The sequence below is a fragment of the Cephus cinctus genome, unplaced genomic scaffold (genome assembly GCF_000341935.2).
Source record: "Cephus cinctus unplaced genomic scaffold, Ccin1 Ccin1_scaffold1265, whole genome shotgun sequence".
NCBI classification, from domain to species: domain Eukaryota; kingdom Metazoa; phylum Arthropoda; class Insecta; order Hymenoptera; family Cephidae; genus Cephus; species Cephus cinctus.
In genome coordinates, this window is record NW_014333710.1 from 27,089 (window position 1) to 47,820 (window position 20,732).

General features: G+C 39.8%; 2 protein-coding genes across 17 annotated transcripts in view; one reads left to right on the forward strand and one right to left on the reverse strand.

Annotated features, from left to right (window-relative positions):
- The window catches only part of LOC107272788 (caspase-1), a 34,038-nt gene extending 25,498 nt beyond the window's left edge, over positions 1–8,540 (forward strand). For both annotated transcript variants that reach the window (XM_015750282.2, XM_015750281.2), the window contains exons 4-7: positions 4,595–4,770; positions 5,647–5,767; positions 7,563–7,844; positions 7,924–8,540. In XM_015750282.2, coding sequence (XP_015605768.1) covers positions 4,595–4,770; positions 5,647–5,767; positions 7,563–7,844; positions 7,924–8,009 — 665 coding nt within the window. In that variant the 3' untranslated portion in view covers positions 8,010–8,540. The remainder of the gene's footprint in view (positions 1–4,594; positions 4,771–5,646; positions 5,768–7,562; positions 7,845–7,923) is intronic.
- Positions 1–20,732, reverse strand: part of LOC107272786 (alkaline phosphatase) — a 79,969-nt gene that overhangs the window by 22,693 nt on the left and 36,544 nt on the right. The window contains exon 2 of one of the 15 annotated variants that reach the window (XM_025090079.1): positions 5,317–5,401. The exons of the other annotated variants lie outside the window; for them this stretch is intronic. Within the exon in view, the coding sequence (XP_024945847.1) occupies positions 5,317–5,401 (85 nt within the window). The remainder of the gene's footprint in view (positions 1–5,316; positions 5,402–20,732) is intronic. 15 annotated transcript variants of the gene reach the window in all.

Here is a 20,732-nt window from a genome sequence, read left to right on the forward strand (position 1 = left end):
CAGGGTCCATCAGAATATTGCAAGAGCATCGGGGGTACAGTGAGCGTCAAAAGTTTTCGCGAGCGCACGTACCAGCTGTAATTGAATTACGATGTCAAAGCTTTCGGCACGCGAGACGTGACTTTGCTTTTGTACCTCGTGCTGCCAACTCACTTCCGTTTTTTCTTCTTGACAAACCGGAAATCACCTGACCCCTAGTTCCCGTGCAATTCCTTGCGACTGCGCGCCGCGGCACGAACCGACGTTCCCTCCGAGAATTGATAGGCCCTCGTAAATTTTGACAATCTCGTGCGCACTTGGCTTTTCTTTTTTTGCTTTTTAAAGTTTCAGAAATACATTACGGCGGAAATCATACGTACTTTCTTTGGCATACTTATGGTAGGTCACAGCGGAAAGAATGTCTGGTTAGGTAATGAGATCTTTTTTAAAAAAAAAAACGATTTTTTGGGGGATTTTAAAAAATTTTGCGGATTTTTTATTTTTCACCTTTTTTTCTATTTTGTGCTCTGGATCTAGCAGGATGAATTTTACACGTGGCTCCATTTTTTTTTGTTCTTGTACAGATTACTTGACGCAACGCTTTTTTTTTCACTTTAATTAAATACCTGTCCGATAGGGAGACCTTTTAATCGGTCACTGGGTATTAAGATATACTTAAGGCTTTTACCAAATCTTAGGGTCACTGGGTATGTACTTGGATAATTATATCGAGATAAATCTAACCTAAAAGGGGATAAATAACGTGAGAAAAGATAAACTCGTTACTTTGACGTTAGTTGAATGTTCAATATATATATAGTAATAGGGATACTGTAATCAAGCTCTTGTACATGGTACCTATATAGGTATAAGCTTTTTCAATTACTGCTCCACCACTTCCAATAATCCTAAAGAAGAGTATCGTTACTTCACATTAATTTCATTAGTGTTCTCATAGAAGTGGATTAAAATGAAAGTATCACTTTTTCTCATACTTTCGCAAGAGAAAGACAATAGTCTGGCAAAAGCCAGGACACTGCTTTAATTTTTCTTTTCTACTTCGTTCCATTCGAACACCGCAGGTGGCTTCGGATTGATTTTTACTTCTCTACCAGAGTCGGGAGTACCATGGTGTCTTTTCAGAAATAAACTTAAACTTTCAATCACGAAATTCCAACGAACTTGAAGGGGACAAACTAAATAATTGCTTTTTCACTTCGTCAATTCTTGATTTCCCGACAATGCAAAAATTTCGCGTAATTTCGGGTGAAGAAAAACAAAATTTCAATTTGACGTCCCACAGAAATATAATGTCATTCGGGTCAAAAGCAGCAAGCAGTCTTTGACAGCTGTCAAAATTGCAATAATATCTTGCATATAAATAAATATATAAATTTTGCAGATAAAGAGATCACACTTTGCCAACAGAAGTTACAGCAGATACATATCCGCGCGGTAAAGATTTTTCGAAAATTCGGTCCTCGGGGAAATAAATTCAACGTACACCTAGCTGACGTAGATTCCACAATCGGGTAACCGGGACTCCTCGGGTTTCCAAATCGATTTGCAAAATAAGCTCAAATCCTCGATTCCCACGTGGTCGCAGAATCCGCAAGTCTCTTTTGCTCCCTTTTCGCTGTTACCTGAGCAGTGCCAAATGTCCTCGTACCTGAGTACCTACGTAAGGACGATATCGCCAGGATATTCTCTAACGTGAGTTCGAACGAGTTCAGCTAGTTTTGGTAGCTATTAACCCTCCAGGAAGTCAAGATAGGACCTCTCCCTGTTACTCCAGAATTCCTTGGAGGCACTTAACCACTTCCGGTTCCCACAAGAACCATACATTTTGCATATGCTTGCCGAACTGCAACAAGAATTAAAATTTGCCATTTTTTTCCCAGCATCCCCTCGCATCCTCTAACCACCCGTGAGCGGATAAAATTTTATAAAAAAAAATCGACAACCTCCAAATTCAAATTCACCTATGGATATAAATGCACGTCCAACAATTTTGCTCCAGCGCCCCGCTATTGCAGCTAGACACGTACTAGTTCACCAATGTACTTAAACCTGCATATAGCTAACTGTTATGTACTATTCATAGTAACAGTACCCAAGTACATCCCATGTACAAGCATGTGCACATTATGTACCTACAGTGCACAGTAAACTGCACAAGCACAGAGTGCAGCGTGCACGTGGCGAATCTCCAATGAAAATTCTTCAACGTGGCGAGCAGACAGAAAATGATCGTGGCCAGAAATGACTATCGGATACAGAGTGCACTTCGTCGTAAATTGATAGTAATAAAAGAGCGATGGATAAGGTTTGATGTTTATGAATAAAAAAAATTTTTCTTATCCGCCGGATAAATTTTTGTAAAATAATAGAAAAAAATTTCTTTCCACTTGGCACTATCTGTGATATTTTTCATATCGACAATTTATATTGTGGCTTTATATTTAATTTTTTTTTTTTTTCACCAATATCTTTCCGTCACTTATCGTTAATGCTTTTTATGGATACTGCACATTTTTCCTTAAGGATCTATTCGCACTGTCGTTTCTTATTGTTTACGGATGCCGCTTATCAGTGCATTCGAATCGGATATCGTTACGCGTGATAGTTATCATCCCACGATGCATCCGTTTAAACGACAATGCGCATGCACATTGAACGTCGACGACGATGTTAACGGGTTTGCCATTTCCCATAGCGGCGACAACTATGATTTTCGTGTACGCATTTCGTAAAGGTGACGTATTATAAATAAGACAAACAGACCGGACTCTATCGGGGCTATGATAACGCAATGATAAAATGATATTGAAATTAACGTTAATGCGCATGCGCAGACTCTTAAAGGATATATACATACCTTGTAACGTATTTTTTTTCTTAACTCGACACAGATAGCGAGAAATCCGATAACGAACTATTTTCGAGAACCAACCTACGTTACCTTTGGCCGTCCACCCATCGCTCATGCATCCGCAAGCCAGGCCGGCGCCAGCCGATTCTTTTATTTCACCGGGAACTGTCGAGCCGGCATGACCTGGGAGTTGGGCTGGAACAGGCCCAACTCCACTAAAACGAGAGCTATGATGGAATCTATCAGAAGAGATGATAACTTAATGGATCCTGTAGATTTTTGGGGTCGCGTAAAATCAGCAAACGCAACTGGATGCACGAACGGGACCGGACGGTTACGGAAATGCGCGGCCGCTCAGATTGCCAGGTCGAGATAGAGAGGGTCGCAGTAAGCGGCAGGCAAATAGTGCGAGACAGAGAGCAACGGATCGAGAACGTAACAGAACGAATATGAACTATCAAATCGAAATCCATTCACCATTAATAAATTGGGAGACTCACCGGTGCAGCTGATCCGTGAAGGCCTAGACCTGTATCCAGATGACACTCGGGCAGGCGCTGCACTACGACACAGCACTGCACTTCCAGAACACTCACAGAAAATCCATAGAATTTCTTGGATATCGCGGGAGCAACGCGAGAACTACACGAGCGAGAACTTGGTATACCGTATCGAAACACGGCTAGAAAAACTATCAACAGGTAGCACGGGAGCGCGAGCCAGTTCGTGACACCTCGGTCGGTGTCCCGAGACAGACTGCTTTGACAATAGCCAAATTCGAGAACTAATCATTCTGATTGGTCGAGATCCTTATAGCCGATAACTCTTCCATTTCCCAGAGTCGTCCCTAAGATCGATTAATCGAGAGCGTTCCTTAGCGACCACAGCTGGGTAGCACATCCTTAACTCGGGTCAGGGGGTTCCTCCTCTGCCCTTAACCGTATCAAAACTACCTCCGCCCGCTCTACAGCGCTTTGCCCATCTCCAGCGGGGCGTCGGTATCTCACCCGGGCTCCTGCCGGTCCGTGGAGACGTCTCCGTCGGGTCGTCTCCTCTGCCGGGCAACTCGGTACGTCGAGACTATCTCCCCACGGCAGATTCGAGCACCTCGACCTCAACTAAACAATAACGAAATCTTACGAGAGCCTTGACATAACTGTACGAATCAACCCGAGAGCGTAGCTTCTGAGCAGGGTGGCGACCCGAAAGGAACCAGAAATCGAGAACGTTATCTGTATCGGTAACCGGAGCCGCCTTGTGACCGCGATTTGAAAAATGACGTCACAGCGCATTTGAATAAAAATAAAAAGTTATATTCCTCGAGTGACTTTTGGGGGTGAAAAAAAATGTCAGAACATTTTTTCAATAATTTTCACGTACCGTACAAGTAATTTTTTTTCAACCAAAATTCGTCAAATTCAAATTTCGAAGCTTCGGGCATAAACTCATGAATCTCTGGGCTTGTTGCGCCGTAAACGTTAACGCGCGCGAAGCAAGTGTTCAATTACCAGTTGGAAGATACGTAACGTCCGCGTCGGGCAGTTAACGTAGTAATTGAAATATCTCTGCCGGTATAAAGTTTCGAGGCGTAAAATTGGTCGGAAAATCTGGCTAAGGTCTGACGATAAACTGACCCACCCTCACGAGCGTAATGTACGTGCGATTTTTGGATCAAGTAATAAAAAAAAAAAATAAGCGATGATAATCCTCGATAATTTAATCAAAAAAATTTTTTTATTTCAGCCGCCGCAGAGGATCACAGCGATGCCGATTGCCTGGTGGTGGTCGTCATGTCTCATGGCGAATCGGGGATGCTTCACTCGGGCGACGTTCTTTATCACGTTGATACTCTTTGGAATCCGTTCACAGGAGACGAGTGCACGACGCTCATCGGCAAGCCGAAGCTTTTCTTCATTCAGGTATCGAAGAAGCTTCGGAAAGATAGGACGGCATTTTTCCCAGCGAAATTTCATATTTCTCCTATCGAGCCCTCGTGGCAGTTTTAACCACGGGGAAACGAACAAAGAAAATTTTTAAATAAAGAAACAAAGTTAATGCACCGGCAAAGGAGCGACGGCCGCGGAGACTGCCGGAAACTCGAGGAAATGTCGCGAAAGTTTTTACCCTGTAAATTCCAAGAATATTCAAGGCAAAAGTAGGTAAAAGCGTTGAAAACGTTATCCCGCCGTAAAATATATGTAATTTCGTGGCATCGTGGTTACTTGGTGGCATCCCCTTTTAAAAACCAGCCCGTGGCTAAATGTGTACACACAAGGGGCTGCTACCACCCCACCAAACTCTGTGTAATTTCAAAGTACTTAAAATCAAGGATCTTAGGAAATTTAAATATTTACAATTATCGCGTACCGATTTTCGTGTAGTTCCCATGACTAAATTGGGCTTGGAAATTTAAGCAGTCCTATGATAATATTAATATTACGTAATACGTAAAACTTTCTACGTACCCTCCAAATTTTGATCCTTCGGGCTTTACGCACCCTGTACCGGCACCGAGTGCCCAGGTCCACGGGTCCACATGGCGTAATCCCTCTTGAACAACATTCGACATGGTACCTTAATCCTAATCGAGTTTCTAAACATATTGAAAATTCTTCTGATATTGGATAAGGGTAGTCTTAAGGTTACTGAAAAAGATCGACTACCCCACCCGAACCACCCACCGTCCTCTTCGTCCCGTTCAGGCTCCGCTCTTTGAATAGCGAGTGAAAGAGCCCATTTTTCATACTCTCTATTTTTATTTCCTTTTATACTCTTCGTCCCCTTCTGTCCCATAGGCCTGCCGTGGAGAGAGACTTGACAAGGGAGTGAAAATCATCCATGAAACTGACAGCTCCACTCCCTCATACACTATACCTGCTTACGCTGACATATTGGTAGCGTATTCCACATATGATGGTAAGTCCATACTCATATGTGTATATATTTCATATATTTATAATTATGACAAGATTGTACAGCTGCTAATGATAATGTTGTCTGCGCGGTAGAAATACGTGTGCGTGTATTTATGTATAGGTTAGTTATGGAATTTTTTGAAAAAAAAAAAAAAAATTTCCTGATACCGGAAATGAAAACTCGTTGAAATTGAAGGAGGTAAATTGCGATGGTACTTCCGGTGGAGTTTAAAATTAATAAAATAAAATACTACATAGAAATTCACTTTGATTTTTGCGTTGTCGATCTGAATTTTTTTTTGGTATTTGTAAAAAAAAACATTTTAGTATCCAAGCATCTCGAGTAAACCGATCGAAAATATGTTTTTTGGAAAAATTTTGCTATTTTGATCTTCCATTTGCGATATTAATTGGCTCCTCTCACGCCGAAGATACTGAAGGTTATCGAGGGATTTGAGATTAAGGCCCAACAATTTCGTGCATTTTGAAAATGGGTCCATCGAATAAAAATATCTCCTCATCCCTATAATAATTCTACCCGACAAACGAAGAAGTTTTTAGATTAAGAAAACATCTGTTTTGTTTTTTGAATATTATCCTAATCTTAATTATCATATACAGATGTAATCCACGAGTCTTGCTGTTATATCCGATACGAGTAATTCGCTCGAGATGAGCGCAGAATATTGAATTAGATAACGAAGCATAATCACCGTTGTAAACGAAGGGCCGTATAATACTTGAATACCTTCGGTTCCCAATTGCCCATGAAATCCAATAGCTATTGATCCAATTCAGACAATTTTCATGGCATTTTATTAGCACTACACAAACGCTCCTATCGGCCAAACCACGTACTTTGCATGAGTTCTCATGTCAATGTTTACTCGCTAATCCATTTACGTTTGAATTTCCCGCGCACGACGCTCCCATCGATTAACGACTAAACAGGCTACACAATGAATTTGCTCGAATCTTAAAAATGGTTAAAAAAAAAAATGAGAAAAATTTTTTATGGTTACTTAATTTTTTTCCTCCATTTTTCGGTAAATTTGTCGATTTATCTTATGAAAAAAGAGATACCGTCACGAGGTTATAACCTCGTCATTCCACTTGTTCCTAAATCGTGACGCGGAAGCAATGCACCCTCTACTTAAATAAATAATGATCCTCGGTGGTATGATAAACATTCGCCAAGAAGCAAAGCGGGAGGCTTTTATAGTCTCATAAATTCGAACTAATCCGTTACCGCTTTTGGTACTAAAATGTTATAAGGAAGTTATTATATCCTTTAACGAAATTTCGCCCTGGAGATGAGAGAAAGGTCAAAACCGTTTTAAAGGAAACTTCACTCGGTATCCCTTACGGCGAGTACAAAGATAATCCAGAAGGAGACGACTAAATTTTTAAAGATTCTCAACAATATCCTTCGGCACTGTACATAGCTTATGCTCTATATCGTAGAAGAAATAAAAGTGTCACCCAAATCATGATTAATGTTCGACGAAAAAATAAGGGTGGAAAAAAGGATAACGTAACGTATACACGTAGCACAGGACGTCGCAGGGTTCATTGAAATATTCGTATACACAGACGCGTATATCTTTGAACGTTTTCACAGTCGTTTTACGTGCTGAATATAAAGTGTAGATATTACGATGCCATATATGCCATATATATACGTGTATATATATAATTTATACATTTTTCGTGAAATCCTCCGATTTATTCCCAGGGACGTCAAAGTGAAGAAAAAAAAATTAATTGGGCGACCCGTGTAATTTTTTCTATTAAAGGTTTCTACTCCTGGAGAAATCCCGATGCTGGCTCCTGGTTCATCCAAGCGATTTGCCACGAGTTCAAGCTCAACGGACGTAAACGTGACCTTCTGACAATTCTGACCTTTGTCAATCGTCGCGTGGCCGTCGAGTATCAGTCGTACGTTCCCCAGAATGCCAAGATGAACGAGAGGAAGCAGATACCGTCAGTGGTGACGATGCTGACGAGACTCCTGTACTTTAGGGACCGGAAAAATATGAACTATGAGGAGAGCGGCGTCAGGACCGTGAAAAATAAAGGTGCACTCACAACGAATAAAGATGAGACGTCACCGGCAAAAGGGCAAAGGACGAATACATTGCGATAATCGATTATCAGTATCAGGTCGTGATTCTTTGGGACACGCGGAAGTGGAATCTTCGTCGTCTTCTGGAGCAGGGAGGAAGCTGTGCGAAGTTCAATGAACGGATTACGTCATCGATTCGGAGAATTGGACCATTGCGATCTTTAAATTAGGAAAAAAAATAAAAATTTGGTACACATTTTACGAGATGATGGTACGGAAATTTTGTATTTTTTTTTTGGTCATCGTTTCGTTGCGAATAAAAACGTAAACAGCAAATTTTAAATATACTTTTTTTATCAGAAAAATAGGCCAACGTCGTTGTTACCTGAAATTTTTTACTCGAAATTGAATTTTGCAATTTTCCCTTTTTTTTTCGATTTCTTTTATTACAAATATCACATATCCTCAACACGAGCGTGCGCTAACCAAATACCCGAATGTGTACTACAATTAAAAACTATTTTCATGTAACATCGCAACCGTCCATTACCTTAAATACAAAAAAATATATAAAAAAAAAAGCAAGCCTATAAATTTCATATTTAACATGTGAATTGACAGTTCACGTTAACAACGATTGACCAGGAATGTTAAAATTCTGTTGAATGATTAAAATTGAAATAATAAAAATTACCACAGTCCTATTCAATGTTCCTATGATCGATATCGATATATCCGATTCGAGGTCTATAAAATTTCAATTAAGTGTAACGAGGAACATGGTTGGAAGAGTGACGTCACTATGATGGGATAAGAGAGTCACAAGGGTTGGTGTTTTAATAATGCGGTGCAATTACCAGGTATAAGGCATACTAAACCTTAAGGGTCCATAGGGTCCTTTTGCACGCTTTGTTTACGTAATATTACAATGCGTGGAAGACACCCTTGAGACTCTAATTTGAGTGCAAACATGTAGAGGGAGGAGGGTTGTCTACATGGTGGCGGCCGAGTTTTCTCCACTAGCGTGAGCCGTGTGACTGGTGTATATATATATATATATATATATATATATATATATATATATATATATATATATATATATATATGGACATATGGATATCACGGGCGGAGTGAGAGAAGTATGGCTGCTGCTGCTGCTGCTTACAAGACTAGTGGAAGTCCCGGCTGAACTGAAGGGGACAAGTACGTATAAGGGATGCAAAGGTAAGAAGGTGGTTAATGACATACAAGAGACAGCGGGAAGCTCCATGTTGACTTTCTTAAGAGCCTTCGAGTGGCTGTACCAGAGATCTCGTGCCTTGGTTCGCTTCGCGATGAAAGCTCTCGAGCTTTCCTTTTTCGGAGTTATAAAAAAATTAACCAAAGATGAAAAACGATTTTCATAAAAAAAAAAAATATATAAAGCTCGGGACTTCGTAAGGTCGTTGGTATTTCGGATAAATATCGAGCCTACCGAAGTTTAAGAAAATCAAGAGCTTTCGAAAAAAAAAAATTTGTACGCGCTGATGGATTCGTTGAAGATGACAAGAGGGTTTTGCTAAATTGATGGCAAATAAAAGTAAAAATAAGATATTCAGGAATAATGTAATTTTCGCGTGTCTCGCTTAAGCGGATTCGTGAAATTACGCCACTGGCAGATCTGGGGCACTTGCTCCAATTAGGCCCAAGTGTGCTGTCCGTGGTAAAGCCAATCGTAAATACAGAGTAATCCAGCCACGTGGCCACGTATGCTAATAAATAGGTAACAGAGCGCAGGCATTAGAATCTTCAAAGGACATAATAAATTTATATTTTTTTTCTTCGAAGTATCCACCCATCTTCTATCCCATTTATCCCAATTCTGTATAATGCTCTCGGCCGCAGCTGCCCCCTCCGGTGCCGTACGAAACTGCCGCAATTTATTCACCCGGCTTCCAAGTCCGGCCGCAAATCGCTTTCGTATCGAAAAGCACGCAAGCTCATTGGCTTCTACGTTGGCCGACCTTAGAGATTCCATTGGGTACCATTTCGTAACGGTATATATCAGATTGAAGTAACTTTATGGTGCTGCTTGAGATGGCTGTGCGAATTCAAAAGGTTACACGTAATTACGGTCGGACAGAAACGTCTGGTTCTTACCGAGCTTCCGGTTTTCAAAAGTTTTCACGTGAAAGCTGCCTTTAACGCCTTTACATTTCACTTAACTCTTCCCGACGCGATGCTGCCAATTTGATAAATTGCCGGGGTGAATGCAGCTGGCGTCGGAGGTAGGATTATGTCTGCGCTGGAGTGCAATAGCAAAAGCTCGTAAACGCTTTGTGTAACGACGTGCTCGAAAGCTGCGAATAGGGTTTGGAAAATATGCTAATTTTAAAAACACGAAAAATTTTTTATATTATCGATTATGACTCGTAAGTATTTGGATGACGAAATATCTGACAGATTTTTTTTTATCGGTCAACCTTGATTTTTTTTAAGTACGCGTAGTATGCCGATCCTACGGAGCTTTAATTTTTACAATCCGTATTTAAGCTCTCGCGGGATCGTCGAGGCATTAAATATTTTTATCGCAATCATAAACAGCTTTATTATAAAATCATTACGTTGCCGTAGTGAGGGCAGGGAAGGTTGTGCGATATAAAAAAGAGCTTTTTCATAGAAAATTTACGTCACCCAGTCGCTTTTCGGCGGAGCTTCTCTTTTTTACGTTTGCAAGCACAGTACTTGAGACTAGATTGAAATCTACAAGACTTCTAAAGAGCTTTCCATGCTTTTCGCGTGTAACTGATAGCAGGAGTATTATCCTCCAGTAAAAGAGCCGCGCGAGCTTTTGACCTACAAAATCATTGGGGATAGTGCTTGCACGTGAAAGCGTCCGCTTAATTTAACGTAGAATGAGGAAATAAGTTTTTACGAGGTATCCCCGACAAAAAATTATACTATAGCTGGTAAATAGGATTAAGCGCAAAGGGAATCCTCCTGGTAGGAAAAGCTCTTAGTCGGAAGGACTTCGCTTCGGGATCTTTGACAAGTCTCGAAAAGCACAGCTCATATGAAAAGCGCGAGAAGCGCCAAGCACTAACTATTAAGCTCGACAGTCGGATCCCGGCCAACTTTTCTCTCTTGGGACAGAGAGAGGGAGAGAGAGAGAGAGAGAGAGAGAGAGAGAGAGAGAGAGAGGGGTAGAGAGAGGGGTAGAGAGAGAGAGGGGGGGGAGACGAAGAGCTTATGCAGACAGAATTCCGTGCTTGCGACATCAGTAGGTGCGAGCTAACCTTTACACAAGGGAAATGCACGTAGAGATTTAAAAGCTCTCTGCCGAGACAACGTAACGAACAGAATGCACGAACAGTCGAAATGGCTTAATGAAGTTTTCTCATTTTACCCAGAACTGACCAATCAGAAAGCACCGAACCGGAAGGCGAGCATTAAAAGTTACTCATGGACAAAATCAGAAACCAATAACGTTCCAGAAAGTGCTTATCCACGCTCTACGACTCTACTCTTCGTTAATCTTCGCCTCTCATCGCTTACTCACATTTTCTACTCATATCCCGGGCTTTTTTCTGTTTTTTTTTTCCTATTCGGACTTATATCCAACCTCGATATTACCACTGTTGCGCTACCGCAAGTTTTTCACCGATTTAAAAGCTTTATTTGTTTTACCAATCGTTCATTAAACTAACCGCCTTACCGTTATTCCCTGCAAGTTCTCACGAACCGATCGCTCGAGCGTGCTTAAATGGCGAATTGTTGAGTGGCCAAGAGCTTTTCTCGCGACACGATAACAGTGAAGGGAAAAGCGTGAAAGCTCGCTCAACAACCGTTGTACTATTCAGGAGCTTTCGTCGATAGTAATTTACTTGCAAAAATTAAACAGTTGGTCATCGAGCTTTTTTGTTCGAAGTATGAAGTTTGACGTGGGATATACTTAAATATTATATAAAAAGTGTATAAAAGTCGTTTGGCATGAAATACCTAGAATCCGATACATGCTATTCGTAAATTTAAAAAAAAATATAAAAACTTTGAAAAATATTTTGATACTGGTAAAACGAGGTAAACGTAAAATTCAGAGAGCTTTTCACTTCTGTGTTCAAAAAGTGGAACAAATAAATTTGAAAACCGATTTAATACGAAAGCTCATACCGTATATTGTGGACGGTTATTGGATACAATTATGTAAATACGTTACGTGACTGGTACGGTGGCGTCTTTGGGCAAACACTGAGCTTTTTCCTGGATTTTGATAAAAGGAAGCAAAGCGTGAAACCCCATTGAGGAAGTTCCAAAAGATTTAGAATGCTATACAGTCGAGGCAATTCAATTAGGTCGAAATCGATGTTCGTGTCAGTCTGCCTGTTTCTCGGATACTTTCCACTTTTTTTGTCAATTTTTTTTTTCAAAAATTTACGTCCAGCATTAAATTTACGAGAGAATAGAAAGGAACGGCGTCTCCGCGGTTCTCACTGACGCTCTGAAAAACAAAAAAGGTGACACGTATAAAAGCTCTCCCCTATTTCCACTGGATTTACATCTAGATGTAATCGGACTCGTTGTCGGATATTCGAAAAAGCGGGACGCACTCACAAAAAATTGCTTCGGCTCCTCGACATCCCACTATTTTTTATGCGGTAAATAAAAATATTTTCAAAAATCATTTATCAAAGAAAAAACTTTATCCATGACAGTCTTTATCATACCTCGATCTGAGCCATGTCTATAGAATACCATATAAAGGATATTACTCGTCAAAAAAAGCTCAAGCTCGTATCCGCTTTATGTATTGCATGCAACTCTGCAACAACTATGTTACATATAATATACACCTACACACATATACACTCATAATATATGACCAATTTACTCATAAAATCCCAATTACATAAAATTCCCAATTACATTACCCAGTTTCCCACAGTAGCCATACAGAGCTTTTACCCGTATGCGAATATCGCGTAAGGAAATTTCGTCTATACATATACGCGTGCGTTCTATTTTCTCACTAGTGCAGCATTACACGTTAAACCGTATTATTAAATTCAGCAAAAATCATTCGTTCGAATATTTATGCGATTCCATATAAGCCGGCTGGTATTCTATATCTCTAAGTACAGTACTGTCGTTGATATCGCTATTGTATTTACAGGGCACTCAGTCCAGTACGTATTGCACGATAGGTATGTAAACCGATAAGTAGATTACTGGAAATATCCATATGCACTGGATATGGGATATATCACGATATGCTAAATAGTTCATGCTAAAATATTTTACCTCTGAGATATCAGAGAGTTGAAGATCGAGTCCATAAAATTTCCAACGAAATTTCAAATATACACACGTACATATACACCCAGTGATTTCCAACTCTTCGAAATGATTCATCGACAATGCCCATTGTCCTCCATATCCTGGCAGTCCTCAATCGAGCGACAAACCCACCGTGCACACACGTCCTAAGCGTCGCTCGACAAAATTCGCGAATTCATATAGATCATCGTTCCCGATTTACCATGAGAAATGAATCGGCCTCGATGATAAGATAAATACAGCATCCATGTATTACATAACCACAAAGTAAAAAAAAAGCCGTATACAGAAGAAAAAAAAGTAGCGAAATATCGAAAAGCTTCGAGGATGATACGAGTCAGCGATATTGCATCGAATACGCAACGTCATTGTTTGCCACGTGGATGACGTAACAGCAATGATTAACCAACGGAGTAGAAAACGAAAAAAAAAAAGTATCCGCAAATATCGAAGCAGCCAGACTCGAACGTGGCGTCGACTTTTTTTGCTCCGTCGTTATTTCGCGTATCGTCACTCGAAAAAAAAAAAAAAAAAACCAAAAAATCATTCGCTCATCGTTTTGGTACATCAATTCTCGACTTTTTTTTAATTTTCAAACTCTGTATCCCAAATACGGAAACTGACAAGTGGCGCCACCCTTTTTCTCTTCCGTTTCCAACAACGACGCACAGCATCCCCAGGCGTCTGACCACGTCACGTACATCCAATTTATCTACCGAACAGCCTGGCGATCGTCATGTTAACCCGTAAGACAATTTTTTAATTGCAATAATTTGCTTTGCCAATAATAACGTTCGCCGCAACAACCTAAATAAAAAGTCATTCGTTATCACCGACAAATGAATTATTATCGATACACATTTTTTCCGAAGATCCCATAAAGTCATGATACGCGTAAACGGCTTACGAAGTGTCGACGAGTAAAGAAAAAAAAAAGAAGCTCGAGGGAAATTTTGCTTTTTGAAAATCGACAATGGTCTTACGACTGCTCGAATGAATACCCAGAATGCAAGACCGGTAAACAGACGTATTGTTCCGGGATGAAGAAAAAAAAAGGTTGATGCTTATTAGGCAACACAGCTGTATACACTGATACGTTATTACAGTAGGACGAATTGTATATCCACAGTACACTTGATATACCGCAGCATCGATATATGGACCCATGAAAACAACCGTTGACTTAACATTACATTAGCCTGATGCTAATCACTCTAATCAGCTACCCATTATATTGTTACGTGCGAGGTGAACTAAATTCCATGTTTACGTAATGCACGTGTAGGAAGCCACTCGCATATACAGTAGAGTAGTTCCCAAAAGAGTCACCAGGGCTACGAGTACGTCATGGATACCCCCCAAAATGGGAATCTGACGTAAACGTCATTCTGCCAAGTCGTCGTTACGTAATGGCATATTAAATACTTATCCGCGCAGTCACACGTGCTACTGTGTAATCGGGATTTGACATACCGAGTCTAATTTAATCTGAGGTGCTTTGATCTGTGCCGCCTTGATCATTCGGCTGATCGCTTATAGGGATCGCTTGTTATATACAGGTATAGATCGTCCTAAGACTTAAAGCTGTTCAAATTGTCTGACCGAGGTGCGATGATGCTGAGACAACCTGAGATGAGATTTCGAGATGAGAATGTAATTTTTGGGGGGTCGGAGGGGGTGATGAAAATTCTTCCAAGTATTTTAATAAAATCAAAGGGTTAGGTTGGATCATTGGTACGTCCGTTTACAGGACTGAATATTTGACGGATGGAGACTTTATGAGGAATTCGAAATAAAGCTTGGGGAAGGAAACGGAAGTGACGTTAATAGGACTTTGTAATTCCGGATGGTTGGGTAGAGCTTACAGAGTAGGCGGAGGAAAAAGAAAAAGAAAAAATAATTTATTCCTTGTTCGCTATAGTCTCGTTAACGTTGAAACCGTCGGGACCGCGTTCTTTAAAGGCGTCGCGACGATACGGTTGTGGTTGGCCGGGAGGGAGGAGGGCGGTCATGGGAAAAATATTAACGCGGACGTCGCCGAGTATTCTCATGGGCGTCGCGACGCCCGTCCTTCGTCTTTGGTTTTATTTTTCGTCCATTCTTCCTCTTACCGTTGGGGATTTTTTTATTATAACTACATTGTTTTTTTTTTTTCTTTATCTCTTTGCTTCTAGAAGGTTTTTATCCCTCTTACGAGCTTTTACCTTTTTGGTGCTGGTGCACGAGCGTTTGCTCACTGTGCATAGTTGAAAGTATATTTAAATGGGTGAACAAAAAAATGCTTTGATATTTATTATTGCAAAAACACGTAAATACGATTAAATTATGAGGTGAAAATAAATATTGAATCTTATACAGACAATCGGCGTTGGCCGTATAAATTATTTATGTAAATTCATCTCGTCGTGTCTCACCGAGTAATCATGAGAGTCCAGTGAAATTTTTTAAGGCAAATTGTATGCCGTCAGACGTATGGTAAAGCCTTGCGCCTCGTCCCCACTGACGAACAACAACAGATTTTATATACATATAGACACATTTATTAAGCGTAAAAGCTCGAAAAGCTGCTTTCGCTGTATTAGAAGGAAATCAATCATCTCCCGTTTCCGACGTTACTTCCGTAAACTCGGCTCGAGTCTCGGCTCTCGCAACGATCTTATAAATCTTTCGAATCAAACAAAAATTTCTTTCACTCCGTAGAGTCGCACGTGGGCTAACCTTCGGTAGGATTTTCTTGACAATGCTTGTCGTCCTACTTGCAAGCTCGGTAATGCTCCACACAATACGCTTCAAGAGACGAGAGCTTTCGTCGATAAAATTTCAAATCCTTGTAAACGAATGCCTAACAAGTACACTGTATATTGTGTGAGACTTCGTGGTTCAAAACCGGAGTTGATAAAATAAAATGATTTTTTTTTTTTTAAATTATTTCTTTATCCTACAAAAGTACTAACTGCACTCTGAACCAGGATCGATTTACTTATTTTAACGAGGTCACTCTTATTTTCCATGGAGATTGTTACGTCACGGAGAATAAGGTACTTTGGCAAAAGCAGGAAGGTTATTTTTGCGTTATTGCTCGTTTTAGTATCAGCAATGATGTTTGGTCAGGATGATGAGAAAATTAAAAAAAGAATATGCATCCAAAAAATTTCTTATCTTTCATTTATATCGGTGCTTGAAATCAGGTTCAATATTAAAAAAAAAAAAGTAATTTCGGATAACGATGTTGAAAAAAAAAATAAACCAGAGACCCCAAAATGGGCGGACCAAGCAAGTTCAGGAGCAAGGGCTATACCCATAGATGACAGACTTATATCCTTCCTACGCCAATGTATTACTATTCTCAAGGATCAAGCAACCACTTCGGATTCTCTATCAGCAATGGAAGATCGAGAGTCGCAGCCAATCTTTGTTGATCAGGAAGTTTGAAAGTCAGAAAGTTTGGTCAGGATGATGAGAAAAATAATAAAAGACTATGTATCCCAAAAATTTCTTATCTTTCATTTGTATCGGTGCTTGAAATCAGGTTCTATATTAAAAAAAAAAGTAATTTCGGATAACGATTTTGAAAAAAAAAAAAATAAACCAGAGACCCCAAAATGGGCGGACCAAGCAAGTTCAGGAGCAAGGGCTATACCCATAGATGACAGACTTATATCCTTCCTACGCCAATGTATTACTATTCTCAAGGATCAAGCAACCACTTCGGATTCTCTATCAGCAATGGAAGATCGAGAGTCGCAGCCAATCTTGGATTCGAGTGCGAACAGATTCGCGAAAAGCTTCGCTGTATAATAAAAAGCCTCATGATTTAAACATGAAAAGTGTCGTAGGCGTTGTACAGTGTCTGTCAAAAATAAGTCGACAGCAATTTCAGGGGCAAATCTGATATTTAATCGATGGGACCGAAACGTAAGTAATTTTATTAAATCTACCATACCCAATAACGTAGTCACTGGGATAATAGGATTTCAAATGGCATCCATTTAAATATAATCCAATGCGTAGCCTCGATATCCCATAGCTGGAAGAACTTTTTAAATTAAACCTTAAAGGCTACTCCACAACGTCGCTTATTACCTCGAGTCATATTTCCATCGATTTCCCAATTGGCCTATGACGAGCATCGCGATGACTTTACTACCCTGAAATATTTTATTCTGGACCAATGCCAGATCTTCCTCCAATGCTATTCACTCGGGAGTCGTTGATTTGTATATTAATATATTTTTATTTATAGAAGCAGTCCCCTAGATTAATTTCACTTTTAATAAACGACTCGAGTCTTTTCTAAGCGACAGTTTCGTTATCGCGTATACAGTGAATATAATAAAAATCAATTCAAGATAATTTTCAAAATTATTCAACAGCACAGTCCAACGATTAAAAAAAAGCGCTGTATTAAGTAATAAAAAGTGTATGAATTTTGAGTGAAAAAAATATATATATTAACCCCCAGCAAGTGTTATCGCTACTATCATTTTATTATTGTGCACGTGGTACATCTGACGTTTTAAACGTCACTGCTCGAAATTGGAATCAATAGATTCGGTTCGTAAACTGTCCAATAAAAGTCGTCTGTCGATATATGCGATTTGGATCTATCGACGAAAGGGGTGAAAGGAGGGATTGGCTGGGAGACGTCGTAAAAGTCACTTTCGACACATGTGTCACATATGCTTATATTCACAGCGGATACAGGAGTCTCATTGGTTTTCAAAGGTGACTGGAGAGAGCTTTGCTTTGTGGAATCAAGATGGGCTGCCAAAGTGCAAAAAAAAAAGAAAAAGTATTATAATAAAAGTTTCAAGTGGACGTCTTGAGTCGGTCAAGTGGCGCGCAGCAATATTCCGAGGAAAGTCTATATGTCGCCATAGGGACGTTGCCGAAAGTATAGAAAAACGAATTGTCGCGTCTCCGTGTATCGATATAGCTGCACACAGACAGAGGAAGGAATTCTGAAGTAAATTTAAGAATAAATGCATCTTCGATTTCGTGGAATCGACCGAAGCTTTCTCAATTTTTTTTTTTTTCTTTCGTCTTTAACGCCCAGTTTCTCCTCCTCCGATCCTTCACTTATCTCGCGTCTTTTTCTATCTCTCAAAGTATACTCCGACGCTTTGTATTCTTATGTAGAGACTTTCCCAGAAACTTTTGTCGTACCCTGTACTACTTCTAGGGTCCCTATAGCGCTACTATTATACATAGGTATATACCACCCAGTATAAATCAATGATTCAATACTGTGAATGGCTGCCGATACGATTATACTTACCCTATAAAATTCAAATTGTTCCATCCTCGAGATTTGGATATAAATTTTTTTTTTTTTTTTTTTAACAAAATTCATCTCGAGACATTCAATCTTTTTTTAATACAAATTTTGACAACTTTCACACTGGCGTTAAAAAATTTTTTTTGGTCACGGAATACACTTCCGGTAGTCTTTGGTCCATTTTTCCTTTAGGATTCAATGGTCAATCGTGTTACGTTACGCAATAATGTCAATGGCTACAATTGTGTACAGTCCACATGGAAACGGAGTCAAAGGCAGAAATTGGCGTCGGAGTGAACTCGGCTGTGTTCGACGCATCCCTCAGGGACCATTCCTGAACCTTCTATCTTACCGCGTAATCAGTCACAGCCTCCCACAGGACACATTAACCTGATAAATTCTAGTTTGGATTTAACATTCGTTAAGTGAAATAAGACTGGTATCGAAAAGATTTATTAAAATTTTTGAAGCCCCACCCACACTTTAGACGTGGGTACTCTTTAATATCGTATTACTAACAACGTAATTTGACATTTTGTTATCGCGAATCTATACCATTAGGGTGAATCGAGTATTTCGTGAGAGCGACTATAGCGTGAAGTTATAAAATCGTTGAGGACTCCCCTTTAAGTCCGAGATAGGTAACCGAAAGAGAATCCCTCGTCAGAGAAGCGAGACGGTTGGGCGTGATACCAGGGGTCCCTATGTGATTTCGCAATGACCAAAATAATAGCACGAGTCACGAGTAACGGAAATTAAGATTATTTGGTCAGAATTTCAATTTCCGCTCAGGAACTCCCACGTAGACAGTTTGATGAACCACGTAATACCCTTTGCAGAGAGAGACTCGAGAAAAAAAATTCCCCACACATTTAGCATTGATTTCAGACTTTCATTTGTTGGAATTTTGAAAAAAAAAATATTCGAATGAATATCCACATATGATACAGTATGTATCTACGCGTTTACATTATATACATATATAACACGTTGGAACGCATAACGAATCAAGTCCGAGAATGTTCACCCTATACGTGTAATGCATGTAAATGGCATACGTGAAAAAGAATTCGCGTACATTGCGATAGGAACTTTATGATTATCTCATACGTGTATATATACATATACAGATATGGAATTTTTAATGGAAAAATCCATGTAAAGTACAAAGTGCTACGACGGATCGTATATGGACGTAGAACTATCGTCCCTTCGTAATCGCCTTAATGTTTTCAACGCGCGGGACAATTTAAATCGCAAAGGGAAGGAAAAAAAAATTTTTATTTTCAGATGAATTCATGAATAATTTAAAAAAAGGTCGTTGAACCGATTCGTTCAATTTTACGACTGTCGTCCGAGGGCAAATTTTTAAGCTCCAATGTGGATTCGCCTTTATTGTTCCTTTCTCTACTTTACCTACTGTCCGTCTAATGTATGCGAATTGGTACGACATCGAATAAGGCCGTGCTTTTGGGCTAGAATTTATCCACCTCCATGAATTTACGAGGGTTTAACCCCTCAAATCTTGCGAACCTTCCTGCCGCGGGAGATTTGAATTCTCTGAGAGCCTCAGGGGCTGTTTTACCTACGGAACGGATTCCGGGTAAAAAGTGATACCCGACGATGACCGGTGGTTCGTCTTACTTGACGCAGACGGATCGTTACTGGACGCCATTTTGAAACTTGACCTACACTCCGATTTACGAAGGAACCATCTCTTCACTTATCTTTTTTTTTCGTACAGGCTATACATAAACCTTCGGGGCATTAGGAACCTATAGATAAAAGGGATAGGATGAAAAATTCACCCATTTTCGTTCTTTCCTTTTCTTCTGCTTTCTTTTTTTTCTACCTTTTTTTTCCATCCCCTATGAATTTCCTCCCACCTTCGACAAACTTCGTTACTCAACGTCGTTTTCGAGTCTTTACAAAACTTTTCTCAATCGTGTGGTACGACCGTGAAAGCTCCGGATTAATTAAAGTCCAAAAACGAAGTCTGGTTCCTTTGCTAATTTTCCGGCTCGTTTCGTCAAATCGTTTGTACGACGAACACTGGTATCTGTCCTTTTCATCTAAGACGTTGATTAACGCATTATTTCGTGAAGATTAATTAAAACAAAAAATGTATAAGATACCTCCTTAGGTCTTGTATTCAATATTTACCGAGTGGACTGTACGAATAATAATAAGAATAAAAATCAAATAATTGCGTATGCAATTTAAGTAATAAAATGAAAGTCAAAATTAACCTGCGTTACGTTTCAATTTTTCGGAAAGACCGTGAGACAGTGAAAAAAAACATAAGTCTCG